Raw genomic sequence first — 18,942 nt, 5'->3', positions numbered from 1 at the left:
TCGATACCCCATATGTGAGGGTAAACCACTGTTTGGGCGCACCGCAGAGCTTGGAAGTGAAGGAGCGCCGTTTTACTTTTTCAATGTAGAATTGGCTGGAATTGAGATTGGACGCCATGTCGCGTTTGGAGAGCCTCTGATGTGCCTAAACAGTGGAAACCCCCCACAATTTACCCCATTTTGGAAACTAGACCCCTTAAGGAACATATCTAGATGTGTGGTGAGCACTTTGAACCCCCATGTGCTTCACAGAAGTTTATAATGTAGAGCCGTGAAAAAAAAAAATCGCATTTTTTTCTACAAAAATGATCTTTTTGCCCACAAATTTTTATTTTCACAAGGGTAACAGGAGAAATTAGACCACAAAAGTTGTTGTGCAATTTCTCCTGAGTACGCTGATACCCAATATGTGGGGGTAAACCACTGTTAGGGCGCACCGCAGAGCTTGGAAGAGAAGGAGTGCCGTTTTACTTTTTCAATGTAGAATTGGCTGGAATTGAGATTGGACGCCATGTCGCGTTTGGAGAGCCCCTGATGTGCCTTAACAGTGGAAACCCCCCACAAGTGACACCATTTTGGAAACTAGACCCCTTAAGGAACTTATCTAGATGTGTGGCGAGCACTTTGAACCCCCATGTGCTTCACAGAAGTTTATAATGCAGAGCCGTGAAAATAAAAAATATTTTTTTTTTCCACAAAAAAGATATTGTAGCCCCCAAGTTTTTATTTTCACAAGGGTAACAGGAGAAATTGGACTGCAATAGTTGTTGTCAAATTTATCCCGAGTACGCTGATGCGCCATATGTGGGGGTAAACCACTGTTTGGGCGCACGGCAGAGCTCGGAAGGGAAGGAGCGCCTTTTTGGAATGCAGACTTTGATAGAATGGTCTGTGGGCATTATGTTGCGATTGCAGAGCCCCTGATGTACCTAAACTGTAGTAACCCCCCACAAGTGACCCCATTTTGGAAACTAGACCCCCCAAGGAACTTATCTAGATGTGTGGTGAGAACTTTGAATGCCCAAGTGCTTCACAGAAGTTTAGAATGCAGAGTCGTGAAAATAAAAAATATTTTTTTTTCACAAAAAAGATATTGTAGCCCCCAAGTTTTTATTTTCACAAGGGTAACAAGAGAAATTGGACCCCAGAAGTTGTTGTCCAATTTATCCTGAGTACGCTGATGCCCCATATGTGCAGGTAACCCACTGTTTGGGCGCCCGGCAGAGCTCAGAAGGGAGGGAGCACCATTTGACTTTTTGAGCGCAAAATTGGCTGTCGTGTTTGGAGACCCCCTGATGTACCTAAACAGTGGAAACCCCCCAATTCTAGCTCCAACCCTAACCCCAACACACCCCTAACCCTAATCCCAACCTGATCCATAATCCTAATCACTAACCCTAACCATAATCACAACCCTTACCCCAAAACAACCCTAATGTCAACCATAACCATAACCCTAATCAAAACCCTAAATCCAACACACCCCTAATCCTAATCTCAACCCTAACCTCAAACCTAACCCTAATCCCAATACACCCCTAATCACAACCCTAACCTTAACCCTAATCCCAAACCTAACCCTAATCCCAAGCGTAACCCTAATGCCAACCCTAACCCTAATACGAACCCTAATCCAAACCCTAATCCCAGCTCTAACCCTAACTTTAGCCCAACCCTAACCCTAGCCCTAAGGCTACTTTCACACTTGCGTCATTTGGCATTCCGTCGCAATCCGTCGTTTTGGACAAGAAACTGATCCTGCAAATGTGCCCGCAGGATGCGTTTTTTGCCCATAGACTTGTATTGTCGACGGATCGTGACGGATGGCCACACGTCGCGTCCGTCGTGCACTGGATCAGTTGTGTTTTGGCGGACCGTCGGCACAAAAAAACGTTCAATGAAACGTTTTTTTGTACGTCGCATCCGCCATTTCTGACTGCGCATGCGTGGCCATAACTCCGCCCCCTCCTCCCCAGGACATAGATTGGGCAGCGGATGCGTTGAAAAACTACAGCTGCTGCCCACGTTGTGCACAATTTTCACAACGTGCGTCGGTATGTCGGGCCGACGCATTGCGACGGCCCTGTACCGACGTAAGTGTGAAAGAAGCCTAACCCTAAATTTAGCCCCAACCTTAACCCTAAATTTAGCCCCAACCCTAACCCTAAATTTAGCCCCAACCCTAGCCCTAACCCTACCCCTAACCCTAACCCTAATTTTAGCCCCAACTGCTGTTCTCCTGCCGGCCGGCAGATGGAGACAGATGGCGGGCGCACTGCGCATGCGCCCGCCATTTTCTTCTGCCGGCGGCCAGGAGGAGCAGCAAGAAGATCCAGGGACACAGGTGAGTATTGTAGGGTCCCCGAATCCCCCTATTTCTCTGTCCTCTGATGTGCGATCACATCAGAGGACAGAGAATTACACTTTACTTTTTTTTTTTTGCGGTCGCCAGTAAACAGTTAATTACCGGCGATCGCAAAACAGGGGTCGGTAAAACCGACCCCGATCATGCTCTTTGGGGTCTCGGCTACCCCCGGCAGCCGAGACCCCCAAAATTCTCCCGGTGCCGGCCGGTGGGCGCACTGCGCATGCGCCCGCCATTTTGAAGATGGCGGCGCCCACCGGGAGACACGATGAGCATCGGGGGAGATAGGTGAGTATTGGGGGGCCACCTGGGACCCCTGTTCTCTGTCCTCCGATGTGCGATCACATCGGAGGACAGAGAAATTAAAAAGAGATCGCGTTTTTTTTTTTTTTTTGCGATCGCCGGTAAACGGTTAATTACCGGCGATCGCAAATGCGGGGTGGGTTAAAAAAAACCCCGAATCATGTTCTCTGGGGTCTCGGCTACCCTCGGCAGCCGAGACCCCCGGAGAAAATCGGCCTCTGGGGGGCGCTATTCACTTTTTCCACAGCGCCGTTAATTAACGGCGCTGTGGTTTAAGTACCCTTAGCGGCCGCCGTTAAATGGCGTATCGGCGGTCGCTAAGGGGTTAAAGTTGTCTGTTTACTTCTTTCATATAGTCTGATGTGTTCATCATGACTATTGCACCTCCCTTGTCAGCAGGTTCAATGATGGTATCTTTGTTGGTTTTTAGAGACTGTATGGCCTTTCTCTCCTTGGCACTGATGTTGGATGCTTGTCTCCTGTTAGGCCTCTTAACGCTTCTGTTTTTTACAATCAGTCACAATCCGTCAAAATGTTGAAAAGACGGATCCTGTGCGGATTGTTAAAAATGGATTCACTGGATCCGTTTTTTTGACGGATCCATAGCGTTTTCCAAGCGATCTGTAGCATCGCTTGGAAAACGGATTGACAGGTTGGTCACATTGGTCACACTTGTCAAACATAGTGTGTATGCAGCATCAATAGTAAAAAGATATAATGATAAAAAAAATAAAAAAATCTTGATATTCTCACCTTCCGGCGTCCACTGCAGCCTTCCATAGGCAGCATCAATAGTAAAAAGAGAGAGCGAGAGTGAATTTCCCTGACTGGAAATTCTTCCTCACATGCTCAGTTTCAAAAGACAGAGCCCGTCACTGGATTCCTGCTTTTGATAGTCAGCGACAAATCCTGCGCCCATAGGCTTCCATTATAGCCAATGACGGGCAGCGCAGGATCCGTCTCTGAGCGATTTTCCGACGTGCAGAAAAAACGTTCCTCTGCATTGTCTCCGCCCAACGGACAGCAATTTGCTGGATCCTTTTTTTTCACAAAACGACGCATTGTGACGGAAAAAGAAAGATGGAAGTGTGAAAGAGGCCTTAGGCCATGTTCACACGATCCTTTTTTTCATGCAGAATTGCCGCGATTTTCCCGCTGCGGGTCCGCAGCTGTTTTCTATGCAGGGTACATTACATTGTACCCTATGGAAAACAGGAACTGCTGTGCCCACAATGCGGAAAATAAAAAAAAAAGCCGCGCTGAATAGCTGCGGGAAAAAAGAAGTACCATGTCACTTCTTTTTTCGGAGCCGCAGCGGTTCTGCACCCATAGACCTCCATTGTGAGGTCAAACCCGCAGTAAAACCCGCAGATGAAAAAAATATCTGCGGGTTTTACTGCGGTTTGTGGTGCAGAACCGCTGCAGCAGGAAGTGCGGGGAAGCGGGCGGAAGTGCGTGGGCGGAGTGTGGCTGCCCCCCCGTGCTCCGATCCCGCCCCCCCGTGCTCCAATCCCACCGCCCCGTGCTCCGATGCCCCCCCCAGTGCTCCGATGCCCCCCCCGTGCCCTAATCTCCCCCCCTTATACTTACCCGGCGTCCCGTTGTCCGTCCGTCCGGCCGTCTTCTCCCTGGGCGCCGCCATCTTGCAAAATGGCGGGCGCATGCGCAGTGCGCCCGCCGAATCTGCCGGCCGGCAGATTCGTTCCAAAGTGCATTTTGATCACTGAGATATAACCTATCTCAGTGATCAAAATAAAAAAATAGTAAATGACACCCCCCCCCCCCTTTGTCACCCCCATAGGTAGGGACAATAAAAAAATTAAGAATTTTTTTTTTTTTTCCACTAAGGTTAGAATAGGGTTAGGGGTAGGGTTAGGGGTAGGGTTAGGGTATTTTCAGCCATTTTAACCCTAAAAAACTTCCTAGAAAACACACAGACTCTGCATAGAAAACTGCATTAAAAAAAAGGATCAAAAAAAGGATCAAAAAACGCATCAAAAAAGGACCAAAAAAAGGACCTGCGTTTTCTGCCAAGAGCTGCAGTTTTTTAAAAAATAGTCCTGAAAAAAAAAGGATGGAAATCAGGAACGTGTGAACATACCCTTAGTGTCCATGATAGTAGATTTTATCAAATATCTTAAGGAGTCCAGGTGGTGGTGTCCAGTCTGACCTCTTCTTGGTTGTCAGCATTCCTCTTCCTTCAGTCCGAGTGTTTTCTGAATCTTCTGTCTTCTGAAATAATGTTCCATATCACTGCAGAGTTCAGTTTTATCCAGGGCCTTAGTAGGACAAAGAGAGTCCTCTGGAAAGCACGGCCAGCTCCACTTTGTTGGGTTTATAATCTGAGAGATTAATGACACAGTTAGATGCCTTTGTGTCTGGAATGGAGTGGTTGTCCAAGTTGTCAGGTTATGGCTTTGTTTTGTATCTGTTTGTATAGAGTCCTGAATTGAGGCGTAATTTGTGCAGTTTCTTTTCCTTGTTATGAATCAGTAGGGCCCATAGTTTGTTGTAATATTGTTGTAATTTTTGCTCTGTGTCTTCTGTAAATTTCTTCCTCAGAGTTTCAAATTGCCCTTGGACTTTACTCTTTATGCTGTAGCAGACATGCAAAAGATGATTCCTTAGAGATTGACCTTTTTATTTAATGCTGATCTTCATGGTCTTTACAAGGGCACAGTGGTCACATAAAAGTTCTAAATAAAAAAAAAAAGTCTATGGTGGAATAATAAAAAACGTACTTAGAGGAGCAATGGGAATAAAATAAAAGCAAAAACGGGTTGACTTTAAATGCATGTACTGTATTTAGAGCTAATAATTTTTGTAATAGGTTTATTAACATTTTTGCGCTATTTGACTTCTGTATCCTGTTTCTGGCTGCAGGCTGAGCTTTCTGTAAATCTGTCAGTGAGCGCCTTCTCACAGTCTAACAGGAAAGTTTGTAACTCTTTTATCTGTCTTTTTCTGAGTTCTTGTTGGCTGAGGAGCAAAAAAGTGAAAAATGTGTAAAGAGACTCAATAACAATAAGTATTTTTTTTGCCTCAATAACATTCATATAATTATGGAAAAACATTTCTCTTAAAGGTGTACAATGCCTCCCTTTCACAATATTAGCCCCTTACCAAGTAGAAGAACATTGCTGGATGCCAGTGTTGTAATCTGTGAGGTCACTAGGACCTTTCCAGTGCAGCTACACCTGACCAGCTTTTATCTCTGTCCTTTCCAGGTGATGGTTTCTGCTGAGGATAGAGCTGGTCTCTAGAGGGACGTGGAGGGAGAATGAACACTGAAGAAGTGGAGTTACTGAGTGACTCCAAGTATAGAACTTATGTGGCGGCAGTGGACAAGGCGCTAAAGAACTTTGAGTACTCTAGTGAGTGGGCCGATCTCATCTCTGCTCTGGGGAAGCTAAACAAGGTAGGTCTCTTTACTGTGGACATTCCGTGAGAGGGCAAAGATTCAATATACCGTACCTCATATCAGATGAGCAGGAACGTGTGCCTGAGGTGAATGATACTGAAAGAAAAATGCATGCTGTTAAAGGGTTAAGTAGCATCCTCCAGAAAGAGGTTTTCAAATGGGAACCAAATCTGCAGGATGTGGCCTACTGACAGGCAACCTGGCCTTCACAGGAGCTTCCCCACATCCGAACTATTAGAATTGTTGGGCCACCAGGTTCTCATTGTAAAAATCGACTGTATTATGTACTGATCATGAATCAATTTGTTACTGTTACCCACTATCTGAGTAAATGGGCTGCTAGACCCCACCAGGAGGGATCATGCCATGGTTTCCTAGCGGCACACATCCATATGCCCTTCCCTATGTTACTATAACACTACCTTAGTCCATATGTGTGTATCTTAGTCTATGTCCATACAGGTTTACTGACTTCAATTGTATACACAAATTACAGAGGCCTATTTGAATTAGCACTTCATGGACCCCATTGACCTATATTGGATGCTATTTGTTGTATTGATGAGAAAGTAACTTGACATATCTTCTAGATGTGCCAGAAAAGCCCAATTGTTGAAACCAACGCATCCCTGCAGCGCACAATGCATGCTCTGGAAGATTCATAAGTCTGCAGTCACACTGAGTGACTGCAGACTTATCAGTTTTGACCAGACAAACCCGTGATTGGCTCAGTGATTGGCTGTAACATTGTGTGACATTACCACTGCAGCCAAGCAACAGAGAGCAGGGCAGAGACACAACGCTGGGCTTGGGGAGAGTAAGTAAAGCCTGGTCTGTTTTACAAGTAACTGAGCATATGTTCAAAATGTTTCTTGATGGGGTACAACATCTTTAAATGTCTTTTTAAATGAATGGTTGGATATCTGAATGGGTAGGTTGACTTTATGGGTCAGTGGACCAAGGAACTACTGTATGGATGTATATTTGATTTATTTAGTCATGTAACTCTGTTGTTGGAGCTATCTTACTAAAATCCTTGTGTTTTGTGAATTACTTCAGTTCCAATTTACTTTAGTCTTATATTTGATACAATATGATTGACAAAAACTCTGTGTTCTTGTTTGATTCTTCATGACTGATTCCTTATGACTTCTCCTTAGGACAAGTCCTCAATATCAGATAGGTAGTGATCCATTACCAGTTCATCTCCTATTGAAGGAAGTGAATGGGAGCTGACCTGAGAATGACCACTACGTGATGTAGAGAGCTGCGGTATTCTGGCAACCGGGGTGCCTGGTTTGGGATCCCCACCAGTTTGATATTGATGATCTATCTCGTGAATAGGTCATCAAATAGTCAATACTGGAAACCCCTTTATGCAAGAATGTAGAGATTTTTGTCATTTTTTTTTTTTTTAAATAGGTCGTCAATCTGTCCGTTCTTGACAACCCCTTTAAATATGATTACTGTTACAGGTATAAATTAAAGCTTTCTTAGAGAAAAAGAGCAAAAAAGAATACAATCACACTTACTATGTCGTGAGATGGTGAAACAGCCCCCACTACAGATCACACCTAGGGGCTGTGACCTTGCCCAGGAGGGAGCTTCTGAGAAAGTTAGATTTGTTCAAGCTCTTTAAACTTCTATTCCGGCTAAGCAGCCGCTGCATTTAGTTATTTGTTCGGTTCTTCTCGGTGTAGCTGGGAAAGTACCGTTCTTTAGGGTTCACTGCTGTCATGTTGAGGGAGGGGAATATTCGGTTGGGAATAGAGGTGATTCATTGTAAGTCTTAAGCTGTTGTGCTGTACCGCAGGTGAGCCGAACTACACACCCATCCAGTTGTCCCAGAGTCCGGGATATTAACAGGTAATGAGCGGTTGGTCTATTCAGGTACGCCACTAGGCAAAGATATAGGGACTATGTTGTCACATATCGCCACTCTGTATAGCACAAGGGTCTCGGGTTTCTTTGAATGTTTCTCCTCTTTATGGTTCCTTTTATCCATATATTTAAGTAAAGTATTTTCTGTGGTTGAACTGGTGTTAGAGTAGTTCTTGTTCTTGACTTCTCTGTATCCTGGGACCCCCCCATGTACACGGCTTAAAGTGTCTTATAAAAATGTGCTTTATTAATTTCCAGCTGGCGGTAAATGTGCTTCTTCTGTCTTCATAGAGCACAGCCTTCTTATCTTTGGTGTAAATTGAATCTGATCCCCTCCAGTCTCCGGGGTGTGGTATTGCCAGGACCCGTGTTGTTACTCCCTGATGCTCGGTGATGATACACATGGTGAGGGAGCCCTGATCCCCCCCTGCCTGTGCCGTGTAATGTTCAGTCACACCTCGCTGAGTGAGAAGTAGTCCTCTTGTCTGTGACATCTGTAGGACGTTTATTTGGCGTTGTATAGAAATTGTCTGTGTTCTTTACCCTGTGGGTAAACGGATTGAGAAGTTAGTTTTTGCATTTTTTTCCCCAATATTAGCTTTAGAATAGATCTGTTAAAGGTGAAATGTCATGTTGGATTTGTTTCAGCTATATTATTTATTTTATTCTTATATAGTGCCTCTAATTCCATAGTGCTTTACAATTGTCATCACTTTTAATTCAGTATGTCTTTGGAGTGTGGAAGGAAACCTGAGAAAATCCACGCAAACACGGGGATAACATACAAACCCCTTGTACATAGCAGGGGCACAGTTATAAGATTATCTCAGAACAGGAACATTATTTTTAAACCCATCCAGTTGTGGAACTTATTATTATTCTAAGATCTATTGATTAAAATGTACTTTGTTTATGGAAAACACGCATGCATCGATTGATCAAACCTGTCCAGAGACCTGGTTATTTAGTAACCTTGGATCCCACCATGATACCCATGTGCCCTATCCTCCTCATACCGCCAGAATCCAGAGCACCTTGGTTGCCTTCACGCTGTCCTCATCGCTATGGCGCATGCACTGCTTTCTAGCTCGGCACCATCCTAGATACCACTGACCTTGGACTAAGCTTTGGACAGCAGTACCATTCCAGGGCTGATCTGTTTGTTTATAAACCCTATCTGTGGTCGATCTTGTTTTTTGAATCGCAGCACTTTGGCATCATTTCTGTATGTGATGATTCGGCACATCTATTATCGATGATGCATCTGCTCACGTTATAAAAAAGGCCCTAGTGCCTAGGAAAGTGTTACATCTCCCATTCTTTTTTTTATTGTACTAATTGTGAAGTTGTACTGCCAGTTATTCATTATATTTATAATGGAGTGTGAAAAATAATCCTTTTTCTTCAACCGTTTCATAAATAGCATGGACCGATCTCGGTCTGCAGTGCCGGCTGCTCATAACTAGCCATACTGGTCCGGTAACCACTATGGCAGCGAGCGCTGTGGGATGTAATGTGATTTATTCAGCACCCGCTTCCCTCCTGGATGTCGGTGCCTAGGAGTCAGCGCAGTGTGCGCTCTCTATTGGGTCATAGATATGAGCACCACGGACGGTCCCTAATGATATTTAGAACCAGAATCTGTTATGGAATGTATTTAAAAAAAATAAAGTGAATATGAGAATACTAGATGGTAGCCCGATTCTAACGCATCGGGTATTCTAGAATATGTATGTAGTTTATTTATAAAGATTTTAGAATAATACATTGGGTACACAGGATTCGGCCGGAGTGCGCCTGTCGCTGATTGTTCGCGGCCGGCCACGTAGTATATAGCACAGCCACGTAGTATATAGCACAGCCACGTAGTATATAGCACAGCCCACAGAGTATATAGCACAGCCCGCGTAGTATATAGCACAGCCCACGTAGTATATAGCACAGCCCGCGTAGTATATAGCACAGCCCACGTAGTATATAGCACAGCCCGCGTAGTATATTGCGCAGCCCGCGTAGTATATTGCGCAGCCCGCGTAGTATATTGCGCAGCCCGCGTAGTATATTGCGCAGCCCGCGTAGTATATTGCGCAGCCCGCGTAGTATATTGCGCAGCCCGCGTAGTATATTGCACAGCCCGCGCAGTACCACGCACACCGTATATAACAGAGGCCACGTAGTGTATAACACAGGCCACGTAGTGTATAGCACAGCCCACGCAGTATATTGCACAGCCCGCGTAGTATATAGCACAGCCCGCGTACTATATTACACAGCCCACGAAGTACATTGCATAGTCCGCGCAGTACATTGCACAGCGTATATAGTACAGCCCATGCAGTATATAGCACAGCCCACGCAGTATATAGCACAGCCCACGCAGTATATAGCACAGCCCACGCAGTATATAGCACAGCCCACGTAGTATATTGCACAGCCCACGTAGTATATTGCACAGCCCACGTAGTATATTGCCCAGCCCACGTAGTATATTGCACAGCCCAATGCAGTATATAGCAATGTGGCCACCATATCCCTGTTAAAAAAAAAAAAAAAAAAAGAATTAAAATAAAAAATAGTGATATACTCACCCTCCGTTGGCCCCCGGATCGAAGCGGTTACCGACGCTCCTCGCGCGCTCCGGTCTGAAGAGTGCATTGCGGTGTCGCGAGATGATGACTTAGCGGTCTTGCGAGTCCGCTACGTCATCATCTCGTGAGACCGCAATGTATGGAGCGGTCACCGGGGCATCGCGAGGAGCAGGAAAGGCTGGTTCCTGATCCGGGGGGCCGACGGACGGTGAGTATAACGATTTTTTATTTTTTTAATTATTTTTAACATTAGATCTTTTTACTATTGATGCTGCATACGCAGCATCAATAGTAAAAAGTTGGTCACACAGGGTTAATAGCAGCGTTAACTGAGTGCGTTACGCCGCGGTCAACACTGCCATTAACCCTGTGTGAGCGCTGACTGGAGGGGAGTACGGAGCGGGCACTGACTGTGGGGAGGAAGGAGCGGCCATGTTGCCGCCGGACTGTGCCCGTCGCTGATTGGTCGTGGCTGTTTTGCCACGACCAATCAGCGACTTGGATTTCCACGACAGACCGAGGTAGCGACCAATGAATATCCGTGACAGACAGACAGAAGGAAAGACGGAAGTGACCCTTAGACAATTATATAGTTAGATAGTTATTAAGGTTGAAGGAAGACTATAAGTCTATCTAGTTCAACCCATAGCCTAACCTAACATGTTGATCCAGAGGAAGGCAAAAAAAACCCATGTGGCAAAGAGTAAGCTCCACCTTGGGGAGATAGCATGTTTTTGGGTAGGAGTCAGCGTGGCACATCTAGAATTGGCCATTCTTTTGTTGATTTGGAGGTATACTTAGGGTCGTTGTCGTGCTGAAAGGTGAAATTCCTCTTCATCTTCAGCTTTTTAGCAGAGGCCTGAAGGTTTTGGTTGCAAAATTTTATTGATATTTGGAACTGCTCACAATTCTCCCCCACCTTGACTTGATCTCCAGTTCCAGCTGCCAAAAAAACAGCCCAAAGCATAATGCTGCATGGTGTTCTTTTGGTGATGCGCAGTGTTGGATTTGTGACAAACATACCTTTTTTGAAATTCTGGCCAAACTTCATCTTTGGTCTCATCAGACAATAACACGTTTCCCTTACATGATTTTATAGGTTTTGCAAAATATTACTGAACTTAGATGCTTTCTCCTTTGCCTCATTGGGGGACACAGACCGTGGGTGTATGCTGCTGCCAATAGGAGGCTGACACTAAGTGATACAAAAAAAGTTAGCTCCTCCCCTGCAGTATACACCCTCCTGCTGGCTCTCAGCTAACCAGTTCTTGCTTAGTGTCTGTAGGAGGCACATGGGTCTGTTTCAGACCCCAACGTTTTTATTTTATTGTTCACTTTTCTGTAAATTTTTATTTTTTAATTAACGGAGTGAAGGGGGCGACGGTTCCTTTCAAGGTTCCGATCTCCCCCGAACCATCAACAGGCGAGCACGGTGAGTATACCTCCCCGCACCCTTTCCTGCGACGTGGGAAGCCATGCCTGAGCTCACTTCAGGGGCGACGGTTACTTCATGGTCCCGATCTCCCCACAGCAGCAGCAGGTGACCACATGGAGTGTCGCCTCCATGTATCCTCTCCTGGAGCCAGGCCTAATGCCGGACAACTGGCCCTGTCCACCCGGACTGAACTTCGTGGCTGTACAGAGGCCCCTCTCTATGGCGTCCGAGCAGCCCCCACTGTCCCACCACTGTGAAAGCGGATGGCACAAGGAGGCGGACGGGTCCTCTCCACCTCCCTAACAAACGGACGATGCATTGAGGTTTATCCCTGCACCGTCCACGCTGCACAGAACAGCGCTGAAACCCCCATCCGCGGCGGCTCCATCAATGGTGAGTGGATCCATCTTCAGTGGGATATTCACATGCTGACAGGCAGCCTCAGCCACTTCCCTGTGGCCCACCTCTCTGAGGTAACGCTCTGGATGGCTGCAAAAATTTAGTCCCCGGCTTCGGCCGATTTGTAGGCCGCATCCTGGAAGTCTTGCCTGGAAGGACCCACTGGTGACGTCCGCCGGCTACAGAAATTTAGGCCCCGGCTTGGGCCTATTCAACATCGTGTCTGTGGCTCCGCCCCCCCCAAATTGGCGTTTCTCGCTCTCTGCGAGATTTTATCAACTCTGCAATTCCCGGTGGCCATCTTGGTCTACCCGGCCAGCTCACACTGGGGTGACAGTATTTTTGCATTAAAGGGGCACATCGACTCCACATCAGTACCCGGGTAAGGAAGTACCTGGTCTTAAAGGCACATGACCAGTATTTCCTGGTCTTAAAGGCATATGGCCAGTATTCCCAGTCTTAAAGGCGCATGACCAGTATTCCCTGGTCTTAAAGGCGCATGACCAGTATTGCCTGGTCTTAAAGGTGCATGACCAGTATTCTCTGGTCTTAAAGGTGCATGACCAGTATTCTCTGGTCTTAAAGGTGCATGACCAGTATTCTCTGGTCTTAAAGGTGCATGACTAGTATTCTCTGGTCTTAAAGGTGCATGACCAGTATTCTCTGGTCTTAAAGGTGCATGACCAGTATTCTCTGGTCTTAAAGGTGCATGACCAGTATTCTCTGGTCTTAAAGGTGCATGACCAGTATTCTCTGGTCTTAAAGGTGCATGACCAGTATTCTCTGGTCTTAAAGGTGCATGACCAGTTTTCTCTGGTCTTAAAGGCGCATGACCAGTATTCCCTGGTCTTAACCCTGCTGTTCTGTTGGTCAAAAATGACCGACTTTGAACTTCAATATTCTTTAAAATATTCAAGATGCGGCTCTGAAACCCGTGGCCGACCGACCCATCCTCATTTAAGTCAATCAACCACAAGTTTCAGAACCGCATCTTGAACACCCCAAAAAATACCAAAGTTCAAAATAGGTCTCCCCAGACCGAACAGAACAGCAGGGTTAAAGGCGTATGACCAGTATTCTCTGTTCTTAAAGGCGCATGACCAGTATTCCCTGGTCTTCAAGGCGTATGACCAGTATTTCCTTGTCTTAAAGGTGCATGACCAGTATTCCCTGGTCTTAAAGGCGCTTGATCAGTCCGAGGAGCCCTCCGCCGCCGACCCCAGCTTTATCCTCTAGTTCCCCTCAGTGGACTTCTTCACTGACCAATCCATGGTTCTCGGACCAAGAGATTGAATCCCTCTGTGTACCCTCTGTGTTTGGAGTGCTCGCAGGACCAATATACATGGTCCCTATCCTACATGGGAGCCGTCGGCTAGCAGGGGCCGCAAGTATTCTAGAAACGTGCAGGCGTCTAGAAACATACAGGCATCTAGAAAACGGAAGTTTTTCGTTTCCTGCTCCCTCACCAATGATTTGATGACAACAAGGCTCTGAATATGGATTGGATATTGCCTGAGCTTGCCAGAGCTTCAGAGACTAAACTCCCTCGAGAGCATTTGCCATTCAATTCGGATAAGCGATTCACTGGACAGAAGCCTCTACGTGGGATGCCATGCCTGGCCTGTTTTTTAAGGGCGACGGGTCCTTTAAAGGGCACCGATCTCCCCACACCATCAACAGACGAGCACACGGAGTGTCGTCTCCATGTTTCCTCTTGTGCATCCAGGCCTAACGCCAGACAACCTGTCCTGTCCACCTGGAGACCTGAACTCTGTGGACATATAGAGGCACCCTTTTTGGCGTACGAGCTCCCCCCTCTGCATCACCACTATTTAGTGGATGATGCAGGAAGGCGGACAATTCCTCTCCACTTCCCTGTTAAGAGGTTGATGGATCGAGGGTTCCTAATTTTTATCTCTGCACCGTGAAAAGAGGAGATGGCAAGAGACTATGACCTGCTGGATGCAGCCGCACATTCTGCCATGGGGCAGTTTAACCGGGTAGAATCTCCTGTGGTATACCTACCAGTATCCCTACCTGATGGGTCATCAATTAAAAATACCACGGACTGTCAGATAGCAAATCTGGTTCGTTCCGTCTTGCGGCTTCGGGTCCAGCGCTCTATCCTCCCTAGCGGCCGCATGGATTGCTAGAGCAATGGTCTCCTGGCTGGAGACCTTAACTACCTTGATTCACACCAGCAACAACTGGCCAATCAAATCTTTTGAGCGGGAGACTGACAAAGGATTGTATAAGGATTGTCCAGCACAGTCTAGATCTAAGGGATCTTGGTTCCAAACAGGGGAACGAAAAGTAAGATCGACCCTGGACCTCAAACTTCTAACAACCTTTGACATGGTCCTCCTTCTTTGGATGGAGTTCCTCCACTCAGCCATTACTTCAACAGAAAAAGGTGCAGTTTCCGGCATCCATCAACATTCGGGTTGCTTGCCCTCTGCAAAAATTCCTTTGCCTTTTGTGAGGCAGTGACCGGTGTCATATGCGAGGGTCGCTATGTGTCCACCAGGATGTGCTTGGAAGCATATTAGATCCGCTGGAGTGCCCTGTGCTCACAGCAGGTTGCCTGTGAGACACAGGGAAGAATAAAAGTAAGTGTGAACTGGGTCAAGTTATTTGTCCCAGAATTTATTCAGGAAAACCTGGTATGGGCTTTTATTTTGAAATGGACTGCAGGATGGTAGTGGGGCCGGTCCGTTTCCTCCAGCCCAGATCTTATAGTGGCCCATGGCCATAGAATCTGGAGGATAGAAAAAAAACCCCAGCAAGAGAGTTTGGGTGTGTCAGTCTGGTCTGGGAGTCAGACCTAGGAGGAGGCTTGTGCAGAGCTCCTTCCGTGTGGAGAAACACGGGCCAGGCAGAGCCTGAAAAGCCAGACACCCCAGCGTACACGGGGGGTGTAATACGCTCACGACAGCGGACTGTGGACTGTTATTTTTTCCCGGCTGCATACCGAAGGACTTGTTTGCTTTCTTTCCCTGTTTGTGAGTATGCTATGAAATAAACAAGACTTTGTTTGAACTTTATATGGGTCACTGCCTATTCACTGCACAGCAAGGACATCGCTACATCACATTTGGTTGGAGAATGCGGAGCAGTGTGAATTAAGGCATACCCCAACGCCATTTGCATGTCTGTTATTAAGCCTGCTACATTGCAACTCAGGCCTACAGACAAAATGGAGGAGATCCTGAGGCAGCTAGTCCTCACACAGCAACAACAGCAACAAACTAATAATCTGTTGCTGCAGCAAATTACAGCCCTGCGAGAGGCACCTCCAGCACCGACCCCGGAACGTCGCGATGCCCGTGACAAGGTCCGCTCCGCTTTGAGGAAATTGAGTCCGGAAGATGACGTGGAAGCCTTCCTCACCGTCTACGAGCGCACGGCAGAACGGGAGAATCTGCCAGCAGCACAGTGGGCTGAAGTTGTGGCTCCGTTCTTGAGGGGTGATGAGCTAAAGGCCTACTTTGACCTCAGTCGGGAGGATGCCCAGGACTATTCCAAGTTAAAAGGTGAGATCCTTGCCCGACTGGGGGTTAATACTTATGTGAGAGCTCAACGGGTGTTTTTTTGGACTTTTGTGGAAGCCCAGCCTGCCCGGTCTCAGATTTTTGACTTATTGCAGCTTGTGAAACGGTGGCTCCAACCTGAGACTTTATCCACAAGTCAGATAGTGGAGAGGGTGGTGGTCGACCGACTGGTGAGGGCTCTGCCAGCGGCCATTCAGCGTTGGGTGGGTCAAGGGGACCCGGGTACCCTAGACCAGGTTGTAGGCCTGATAGAGCGATATAAGGCCACCCAGGACTTTATACGGGACACTGCTCCGCTTCGGCTGTCACGTAAGGCTCCGCCAGCTCAGGAGTTTGAGAAAAGTCCACGGCCCTCCACTGGGACAAGACCGGACCGAGTCCGTGCTGAGGGGTTGTCTCGGAAAGAGAGTGACCACAGACCTGTGTCCCCTAAACTGGCTCCAAGGTTACCTCGTGCCACAGTCGTTACGTGTTGGCGGTGCCAAGAACCTGGACATGTGGTTGCTAATTGTCCCCTAACAACAGAACCCATGGACTGCGGGTATACCCGCCGCGTGTCTATGTATGCCCAGCCAGTCTGCATTGCCACTACAGACCCTGCCGGTACCGAACCTCAGCTGTGCAGAGTGCTCGTTAACGGGTACCAGACAGATGCTCTCTTGGACTCGGGGAGCCTGGTGACCCTGGTACACGGGTCCCTGGTTGCTGGGGACAGTCCTAATGGACGAAAGGTGGGGGTAGTGTGCATACATGGGGACCTCCGAGAGTACCCGACTGCGGAGGTCACGTTCTCCACCCCATGTGGAGAGATAAAACATGTGGTGGGAGTGGTAAAAACTCTTCCATATGGGACTGTGATGGGTAGAGACTTACCATTGTTCTGGTCCCTCTGGGAGACCAGAGTTAACCCTCTCAGGGTAAAAAGCATTCCGGGTGCAGAACCCGAAGATCCCGAGTCAGGGACACCTGCCGTAGGGGTCGCCACGATAGGGACAGTGTGTAATCCCGATAGGTTTCCCCTAGAGGTATTGGCAGGGGAAGTGGAAGAGAATCCACCAATTCATGAGCTGGAGGTGTCACCTGGTAAGTTTGGGACTGCCCAGCTCCAGGATCCCACTCTGACCCAGGCAAGGGAAAGAGTAATCGAGGTAAATGGGGTGGCACAAAAACCTGGTGCAGAAAAGGAATTTCCCCGGATGGCGGTCATCCAGGAGTTACTGTACAGGGTTGATAAAATCCGGGATGAGGTGGTGGAACAACTGGTAGTGCCCCAACCCTATCGTCGGGTGGTGCTCGACATGGCTCACACTCACATGTTGGGGGGGCACTTGGGGGCCAAAAAGACGTTAGAGCGCATATTACAGAGGTTCTTTTGGCCTGGTGTCTACGCTGAGGTTACAAAGTACTGTGACACATGTCCTGAGTGTCAACTAACCTCACCCACCACGAACTACCTGAGTCCGTTAGTACCTCTGCCCATCATAGAAGTACCCTTTGAGCGGATAGCGATGGATCTGGTGGGACCAATAGTAAAATCCGCCCGGGGCCATCAGCACATATTGGTAGTCGTAGACTACGCCACCAGGTATCCAGAGGCGATACCGCTCCGGCACACTTCGGCTAAACTAATAGCCCGTGAACTGTTTGCCATGTTTTGTCGTCTTGGGCTCCCCAAGGAGATCCTTACAGATCAGGGAACCCCTTTTATGTCTAAAGTGACTAGGGAGCTATGTAAATTGCTCCAAATTAAACAGTTGCGTACGTCAGTGTACCATACACAAACCGATGGGTTGGTCGAGAGGTTTAATAAGACCCTCAAGGCCATGCTCAAAAAGGTGGTCGCCAAGGATGGGAAGGATTGGGATATGTTGTTGCCATATTTAATGTTCGCCATACGCGAGGTACCGCAGGCGTCCACGGGGTTCTCCCCATTTGAGCTATTGTATGGCAGGCACCCGAGGGGGCTGCTGGATGTAGCCAAAGAGACATGGGAACAGGAGCCCACTCCACATAAGAGTGTTATCGAGTATGTGGCAAGTATGCAGGATCGGATTGCAGTCGTGCAACCCATCGTAAAGGAGCATCTGTTGGATGCCCAGGCCGCTCAGAGCCGTACCTATAATAAAAGGGCCACGGTCAGGTCCTTTAAAGAAGGAGACCGGGTGTTGGTACTAGTGCCCACCCCAGAGAGTAAACTCATGGCCAAGTGGCAAGGGCCGTATGAGATACGGGGAAAGGTGGGGGAAGTGAATTACAAAGTGTACCAACCCGGGAGAAGAAAACCCAAGCAGTTGTACCATGTAAACCTGCTAAAGGCCTGGAAGGACTGAGAATGTTTGGTCACAGATGCAACTACGGTCATACAATCGGAGGTCCCTCTGGCCCTGGCCAAGGACACAGCCAGGTGTGAGGTAAAGGTCAATGATGCCCTCACAAAACAGCAGCGGCGGGAGGCTCGAGCTTTGGTACAGCAGAATATGGATGTATTCTCAGAGCTGCCGGGGCGAACCTCAGTGATTCAGCATGACATTGTCACTGAGCCCCGGGTAAAGGTGCGGATGAAACCGTACCGAGTGCCAGAAGCCCGAAGGCAAGCAATCGCGGCCGAGGTAAAGCAAATGCTTCAGTTGGGAGTCATTGAGGAGTCCCGAAGTGAGTGGGCTAGCCCCATTGTACTTATACCAAAACCTGATGGGTCATTACGCTTCTGTAATGACTTTAGGAAGTTAAATGAAGTGTCAAAATTTGACCTGTATCCCATGCCACGGGTGGACGAGCTAATTTAGAGACTGGGGAAGGCCCAGTACTTCACCACGCTGGATCTCACGAAAGGTTACTGGCAGGTTCCCTTAACAGAGTCAGCGAAGGAAAAGACTGCTTTTATAACCCCAGAGGGTCTCTTTCAATACATTGTCTTACCTTTTGGGTTACATGGGGCTCCGGCCACATTCCAGAGACTGATGGACATTGTGTTAGCACCACATAGAGATTACGCATCG

At 47.6% G+C, this 18,942-nt stretch overlaps 1 protein-coding gene across 4 annotated transcripts in view; it reads left to right on the top strand.

The window, feature by feature from the left end:
- DOP1A (DOP1 leucine zipper like protein A) overlaps nucleotides 1–18,942 on the top strand; it is a 129,945-nt gene that overhangs the window by 28,067 nt on the left and 82,936 nt on the right. For all 4 annotated transcript variants that reach the window (XM_069726441.1, XM_069726442.1, XM_069726440.1 and 1 more), the window contains exon 2: nucleotides 5,896–6,086. In XM_069726441.1, coding sequence (XP_069582542.1) covers nucleotides 5,949–6,086 — 138 coding nt within the window. In that variant the 5' untranslated portion in view covers nucleotides 5,896–5,948. The remainder of the gene's footprint in view (nucleotides 1–5,895; nucleotides 6,087–18,942) is intronic.

This window comes from Ranitomeya imitator, chromosome 5 (assembly GCF_032444005.1).
Source record: "Ranitomeya imitator isolate aRanImi1 chromosome 5, aRanImi1.pri, whole genome shotgun sequence".
NCBI lineage: Eukaryota > Metazoa > Chordata > Amphibia > Anura > Dendrobatidae > Ranitomeya > Ranitomeya imitator.
The sequence above is the reverse complement of the archived record's forward strand: the minus strand, read 5'-3'. Positions and strand labels throughout refer to the sequence as shown.